The sequence below is a fragment of the Silurus aristotelis genome (genome assembly GCF_946808225.1).
Source record: "Silurus aristotelis genome assembly, chromosome: 4".
Lineage (NCBI taxonomy): Eukaryota > Metazoa > Chordata > Actinopteri > Siluriformes > Siluridae > Silurus > Silurus aristotelis.
In genome coordinates this window covers 10,669,184-10,677,370 of record NC_139577.1, presented here as the reverse complement: position 1 = coordinate 10,677,370, position 8,187 = coordinate 10,669,184, and the positions used below count along the sequence as shown (strand labels likewise).

Sequence of the window (8,187 nt, the reverse complement as noted above, 5' to 3'; positions counted from 1 at the left end):
TTGTATATAAACTGTATTGAGCTGCATCAGGGTGACAGAAGACCGGTTCTCACTAAGGGCTCCCACCTTACACCTGCACTACTGAACCGCTACATATGTCGAGTCTCTCTCATTCAGTGTGTATATAGTTTGTATGTCCACTTCATAACGGGAAAACCGCTCCTTCCAATCTGGTCCATATGAAGACATATGTATATGTATATGTAATACTAAAATAGTAATTGTTAGTTTATGCGTAAAAAAAAAAAGAAGAAGAAGAAGAAAAAAAAAAAAAGAGTTTCAAATTTAGATTGCATTTCTTAGATTTAATCCCTTCTGGTCAGAAAAGTTAAATGGCTTTTGCAAATCTGCTTAATTTTACTACCAAATTTAAAACAATTGCATCAATCACAATTTACAAAAAATGTGAATACAATTACATGTTTGTTCAGAGTGTCACAGATACTCAAAATGAAAGAAAAAAAAGAAAAAATAAAAGGAAAAAAAATTACAAGTTCCTGGAAAAATTATGTACAAGGTTACGAGCACATAAAAGTTAACAAAATTTTGTGATGTGACTGCGGTCTTTTGAGTAACAGCTCCACTCATTTCTATAAATATGTAAATGAGGGCCTTTAAACCAATTCTTTATGAAAGGAAAAACTAATGAGGAATAATGGCTGATGTACAGTTCCAATTTTTGTGCACCTTCAAATTATTCCAAACTAAAACATTTTCTTGGGGAATTATCCGTAAAACAAAAAAAGTCCAGTAGGTTTGTGTTACGAGGAAAAAAAAACAAAAACAAAACAAAACAAACAGTGTCTTATCTGACATCATCAGAAGAGCTGATGGCAGCTCTATTCTGTTTTGGATTTTTTACTGTCGTTGCCATTCTCCTCAGATACCTGGTCCTCGTCTTGCTTACGTTTCTTGGTGTTTTCATCTACGTTGGTACCGGTGTGGTGGCTGAATGTGACGATCATACAAGTCATGTTGTCACAGCCTGTGCCATCTCCAGATGTGTCCGGTGCCAAGCAGTGGTCAAGCAGCTGGAACACAGACAAAAGTTTTCTCGGTAAATGTCTACTTGAAGAGCAAAAACATTCCTATGCCAGTGTGGACAAGTTTCAGTTGTAGTGATTTATGAACCTGAACATTTTTTTTTATATAAAACTGATCTCTGATACACCCAAGCTCTGATTAAGTCACACAAGTGATAAATAGAATAACTTTCTTTTCGGCTTCTCCCATTAGGGGGCGCCACAGAGGATCCTCTGCACATTTGATTTGGCACATGTTTTACGCTGGATGCCCTTCCTAACGCAACCCTCCCCAATTTATCCGGGCTTGGGACCGGCACTAAGAGTGGCTGGGGATGGTTCCCTGACCGGGAATCGAACCCGGGTCGCAGCGGTGGGAGCGCTGCATCTTAACCACTAGACCACCAGGGGCCCTAAGTAAGTGATAAATAGAATAAAGCTAAAAATTAAACATAAAAAAAAAAAAAGGTCTAAACTAAAACTGACCAGCATTGTTTTATTTATTTATTTCATTATCTTGTTTCACAAATAGTAAAATGACAGAATAAGCCATACAACAAAGCAAAAATCACACTCACCTCTTCAATAGCAGCAGACAGAGGCTTGGCTTTATTTCCTTCTGCTTTCAATCTTTCGCTCACAAAGTCGACAACCTCCTGGCTACTCATTACATTCCTGTAATAAACAGGCATTTTAGTGATAAGTAATAGCGCTCTGATTACCATAAAGAATGCAACACACTAGCAATATAAACCATTAATGTAATGTCACTGCCAGGACATTTGGAATTCACTATGGAGGGCACATATGACCTTAAGTTTAAGACCCTATGCTTATTAATACTAAAAAAGGGTTGTTTGTTATATGGGAAGGAATTTAATGAAACTAGTATAGTGTAGTATACTAGTATAGTGAAAGGGAAATAAAGGGTACTGAAGCAGTATTATCGGGTTTGCAGGAATTCTATTTATTTTTTAGACTCTTCGAAAAGCTAACTTGGCTGCTGTTACTTATAAAAATAATCAGAATGGATTTAGATACCAGTGGACATTACTATGACCAATCATAACCCAAGAACGAAAATCATAAAATAACAAAAAACCTTAAAGAATGAACTTCTGTTACCCTCACCAGATTCCATCACAAGCAACCACCATGAATTCATGATCTTCATTCAGAGTTAGTACTTTGACATCGGGTAAAGCAGAAATCATCTGTTCCTCAGGTGGGAGGCTCTTATTCCTCTTGTAAAAATGGTCCCCTAAATCCAAGAAAACTATCAGTTAACGAGATCCAAAATGTGTTTAAAAAAACAACAAGAACAAAAGACAGTTGTGTGTACAAACCAATTGCTCTTGAGAGGTTCAACCCTCCGTTGACTCGGCCGTCCATGGTCACTTTGCCGCCTGCGTTCTTTATTCTGGCCAGTTCGAGTTCGTCTTCAGGTTTGTGATCATAGGACATGTCCACTGCTTTGCCCCTCTCTGAGACAACACAGCGAGAGTCTCCAGCATTAGCGACTATTAGCTGTTTACCGCGGATCAGAGCCACAACTGCTGTAGTCCCGCTGTCTGAGCCAGGCTGGAAAACAAGCAAGTCAAAATTTAATTAGAAAATCCTGCTTTAATAAAAAATGCATGTCAATTCTAATGGATTTTTTACAAAAGTTTTTTCTGGCCTGTTACCGTCAAGATTTGGATCTGGCTCTGGCTAAAATATCAAGTCTGTATTAGCTGAAAGCTGCGTAACAACTGTGATGATGGGTCTCGGTCCCAAATACTGGGCGGTGCAAATTCTACGAACTCACCCCCCAGCATAGTACAGAAGGCGGAAAGCAAGGAGGCATGGTGTCCTGATGAGACATAGCTAGAGCTTGATTAGTGTGGCAGCCTCTTACCTTCTTCAAGTACCTATCAAAGGTGCCTATAAAATGCTGCCAGGAGGACAGTGAGGTAGAGAAATTTCGATTCTGGACTACTGTTAGCGCTCTCATTACAGGTAAAGACAGCAGAAAAGGCAGAGGAATTCCTGCCAGACCCTCGCAACGCCTTGTAAAGGTGGGACACTCTTCAGCCCTGCGTCAGGAAGTCCCTTACCCATACACATTAATGAAGATTCAAGTAGAATGTCGGGACCTGAGGCGTCGGAGCGCGGCGAGAACACCCTTCATCCTCTCCCGTTTCAGCCACTCCTCATCCCCTTTCCTGGGCACTAGAACACTTCCCCCTTTTAATTCAATTTAATGCTCAATAAACACACTCTTGTCTGTGTTCAGCAGGTAAGCTACCTATTTTGACATCAGTGTAAATTGTATTAGTTTGGTAAACAGCTAGGCTAAAATGCTTCATTAGCACTGTTCTTTTAGTGACAACGGACTTTTCACAATGGGTTTTTAAGCGATAGCCATGATGTTCGACAAATTTGTTGCGAACAGATTTCCTGAAAGGCAAACCTACATGATTTAATTAGCAAATCAGTTCAAACAGATTAAAGATAAAAGCATAAATTAGTAAATAGTAAAAACTTACTTTTTATACAATTCTCTCAGATGGAATTCATAAAACAAACAAAAAAGTGTTACTCATACAACGTCCTCATGCTAAATTTTTAAGTATAAATGTGTCCAATTTTAAATGTGCAGTTTGGGCAAAAAAAAACAAAAAAACAAACAAAACCACCTTATTAGATCCAATCAAACACTAGCACACTTACCTCTTCTTTTCCATCCATCCCTGGCAAACACATTTGTTCTTCTTCTTCTTCTTCATCTGTGTCCTCTTCCTCCTCTTCTGTGTCCTCTTCATTTTCACTGCTGCCTTCACCATCCTGCTCACTGCAGTCCTAGCAGAACATGAACACAATTTTAATTTAATTAATGGCGGGGGAAAAAGGCCAAATAAACTGAACCATCAGCATTTTCATCACAAAGACGTGATACGTGTGAGTTTCATTGATGCTTCCACTCACACATACCCTTCCTGCTCACCTCCTCATCACTGCCCTCCTCTTCCTCCTCTGCTTCATCTGACTCGTCACTGTCCTCAAAAAACTTGGATTTGGCACTTCCTGGTGTGGGTGCTGCAGAAGAGGAACAGGAAGGACCTGCATCTGCTGTGGCTCCTGCTTTCTCACCCTCTGAGGGGTCTCTGGCTGCAGAGCTCCCTCCACAGGAGGCTGCTGCTCTCCTGCATGCCCTCATTTTGGAACCTGCAGCTGACTCCTCCAGCTTGGCTTTCCCATTGCTCTCTGTTTCAGATTTTCCGCATTCAGTCTCGCCGTTGATTGTGTTATCTGTGTGGGCGTTATCTTTCTCTTCTAGCTCTTTAGGGGTATCCTGTCCAAGTTTTTTGGCCGATTTACTCAGGTTCTGCCCGTAACGGACAAGCAGCTCCTCAATTGTCATTGTGGCCTCTTCGTGAAGAAGAGCTGTTTCCTCATTATCCACTGACAGGGGAGAACATACAAAGCACTATAAACTATGGCTTAGTGGTTAATGTAAAGGCTTTTTTTTAATAGCATTGTTCCTCACCATCATCTTCATCTGCTACTTTTTCTGGTGCTGCCTCCTCTTGTGGACGCCCAGCTATCTGAACAAGTTCCTTGATGACCTCCTCTGTGGTTATTTGGCTGTCTATAGCCAGGAAAGCATCTTCCAGGGCCTGCAAACCAAGCAATACGTCAGTACAGAGGATCAAGAGAAAAGGTGTTTTGAAGACTATTTGACGATATCTAGGTAATGGTCATCCATCTTTCAAGTACTAGAGACTCAGCCAGTAGAAGAACTTCCAACAGGATGTCTAAACATATTTAAAGAGTTTTTGGGGTCCAAAGTATTCATCCTGGGTGGCACAGGTGATTAGCAGAGTTGAGAAATAAAACAGAGAAATAAAACAATATTTTTCATATCATCGGTATAATGAATGAGACTTCGCTATGATTCTGCTCCTTTTTATTGTCAAGAGTTTGGCTAGAATTCCTTGCAAGGCACAACGAAGTGCAGAAGCTGAGATCTGTGTCTCACATCGGACTGTGCAATTCTGTTTAAACTAAATATATCACCAATTAACTGTTTGTAGATTCTAACTTGCAATTTCACCACCTTCAATAGTCTATATAATTTATTTCACACATTTATGTAAAAGATATTTAGGCTTGTTGCTAGTTTGTTTTGTCTCCAGCTTGGACTTGAACACAATTTCACTGATTTTGTTATTATATTGTTCACATTATGATTATTATGATTATTATTATAGAAAATCCTGACAATTACACATACTTAAGTGATCAAATGAAGCATTGAATTAATAGACATTTGTCAAGTCTGCTGAAATAAGCAGAACAGTTAAGTAGATCATATTTATAGAAAATGAAATATTACATTTAAAACAAACACACATCTGTATTAACAAATGCAAACTATTCAATTTTTCCATTTATCCATCAGCTACTAAATTTAATCAATGTATTGATAATTGCCTGCAGATTGTTTGTCCTGTTGTAATGAGTTGTAATAAAATGCATTTATGAGGTTGTAGAACCTCGCGTTTGTGAAGAACGACTCAAAAGTTTCAAGTCTCATTTTATTTTCCCAACTAGCGCTGTTCAGTGTGCTTTCAACACCTCAATGATAAATAAAAACACCTTTTTTTTTTCTTTTTCAAATTGTTTTAAAAATGTAAAGTGTTCAAATGTTGATGATCATAAATATTAATAATAAACAGTGTTGTTAAAAAAATTGCAAGCAACTGTTTTGCATTTCTTCCCCCTAACTGTACCAAAATGTAACCGAACCGTGACTTAAAAACCGAGATACGTACTGAACCATGAACTTTGTGTACAGTTACATCCTGAGCTCCCACACATTTTTACACTGCCATGGCCTTTATATTTATCCACTAATAAATAAATAGTGTGTGTGTGTGTGTATATATATATATTATATATATATATATAAATATAAAACATGCAGTACATATACTTGCACATTTATATGCACTTGTCAATTTGCACAATTGCTACTATTAGCTCTTCTTTCATTGCTGTGTAGTTCTATTATGCAAGTGCTGATTGTAGAACATAAGATTGCTTATTGAGAACATAATTATTTTATCACTTTAGGGTTGATATATGTATAGATCTGGCTCTGTCTGTCTTTCTAAATTCCCTGGACTTCATGTCACATAACTGCTGGTTAGCTGTAAAGGAGGATAGGTGTGTGTGTGTGTGTGTGTGTAAAGTTGCGTAATTGTGAGTGTTTGTGTGAAGTTTCCATCTGCTTACCTTTTGCAGTTTGCCATTTTTATATGCTTTCTGCTCTTTGATGATGTCTGGTAAATACTTGGAGCAGAACAAAGCAACTTCTTCACCTGGCGGTAAAGAGAAACTCAAGCCTTAAACTTAACACTTTTCTGTTGACCTCCAGTCTGATTAGTACAGTAGTTTACCTCCATGTCCATCATAAACGGCGAACATTGCCGTCTCGTCGTCCAGCTCTGGGATACAATTGTGAGCGTCCTGGAACAAAAGAAAGTAGGAAATGTTCGAGTTTAAAAGCGGCAGAAATCTGCTATGAACCCTGAAGAAAAAGCAGCATGCTAACGAGCTAATGGCGCGAAAATAACCTACACACTACATCTGCGTCCTGATCAGGAACAAACCTACACAGAACAGACCCCCAAACCACACAAAGAGCCGCTGCTTTATTCCACACCAACAAACTTTTTTCAGCCACCAAATACCGTCTATAAGAATTAAGTAGCTAAGCGACGTTTTTTTTTTTACCTCCATTGAAACTCGCCATCCCTGCATGGCCGCCAGTCCATAGCTCAGTTTTTGATTCCCTCCGTTGGCAGTGGTTTTCTCCGTATTGGGTTTAGACAGATACGCCCCCATGTTGTCTTTATCGTCGCGTTAGAGTTAAAGTGTTTATTAAAAAGCGAGGGTAAACCCCGTTACAGAGAGGAGAGAGAGAGAGAGAGAGAGAGAGAGAGAGAGAGAGAGACACACACACACACACCGAGTGAAAGGATTGAATAAGTCTCAGTAACGGGCCGTGTATCTGTGAACAGCGGACCTTCCACACATTTCACTCGGATCTGTGCTGCCTGCTTTCGCAAAGTAAAAAAAAACTTTGAAAGCTGGCTGTACAAGCCGTGTTGCTCGTTACCTCCCGGGTGCTTTTTAGCCGGCTAGCTGTCCGCTTGCTAACACCACAAATAACGCGCGGACTTATTATATCTCCCAACACACACACACTTTAGCGCACTCTCCCCCGGAACATGTGCGCAGTTCTGCAGTCGTCTAAACAGAACTCCAAGCGCGCTCCGGTTCAAAATCCGATGCAAATGAGCTCCGTCGCAAAATACGCCAGCGATCTAACACGTGTGAAAGCTAACATAATCAACAGCCCTCCAGGTCCATTTTACACAGCGCTGCCTCAGATCCTGCCCGGAAGCGGAAGCGAGAGCTTTTGCGCATGACACATAGCGGAGAGTCGCGCTCATGCACACGCTGTCTGCGTCACATATGCGCAGAAAGGCAAAATCTAAGATTTAAGACTTGATCGTAATATGTACAGGAAGCGTTCTGTTACACCATATGATTAACTGACTACTCTGTGGGTCCTCCAAGCAGCCTACATAATACATTTAATATATAAGGACAAAAGACACAAGACATGAATTACAAATGTGCAAACATATAATTACAAAAAAAGCGAACGCATGAAAGGTGTGCCTGTAAAAAGTGTGCAATGTAACATCATAGAAAGGAAAAGTCCTGCAAGAGTTTAAGTGGATCACTGTTAATATTCAGATCAATTCAAGTCAATTCAGTTTATTTGTAGGGCGCTTTTAACAATTGTCCCAAAGCAGCTTTTCAGAAGAGGTTATGACCCTAAGTGAACTTTTCCTTGCCATAGTCACCTGAGGCTTGCTTATCGGGGATAAATACACATTTTAATTATTTACATTTGGTTCGATAATTCTTACATTATGTAAAGCTGCAAGGAATAATAATAATAATAATAATAATAATAATAATAATAATAAGAGATGGACCATTCATATTTTATTTTTTATTTCATTGTATTTTTTAGTGTTGACCTTAAAAGTTAAAATTTAATTAATCCCGTTAGGGGGCGCCACAGCGGATCATCCGCATGTTT

At 39.3% G+C, this 8,187-nt stretch overlaps 1 protein-coding gene across 1 annotated transcript; it reads right to left on the bottom strand.

The window, feature by feature from the left end:
• Positions 1-277: 277 nt before the first annotated feature.
• ppm1g (protein phosphatase, Mg2+/Mn2+ dependent, 1G) lies at positions 278-7,542 on the bottom strand. The gene is made up of 10 exons (XM_083540005.1): positions 6,804-7,542; positions 6,467-6,536; positions 6,303-6,388; positions 4,552-4,681; positions 4,009-4,466; positions 3,735-3,863; positions 2,369-2,603; positions 2,154-2,283; positions 1,601-1,697; positions 278-1,031 (listed from the first exon to the last, which is right to left on the bottom strand). Exons 1-10 carry the CDS (start codon positions 6,912-6,914, stop codon positions 840-842), a joined length of 1,638 nt encoding a protein of 545 aa, XP_083396131.1. The 5' UTR covers positions 6,915-7,542; the 3' UTR covers positions 278-839.
• Between the last annotated feature and the right edge of the window lie 645 nt (positions 7,543-8,187).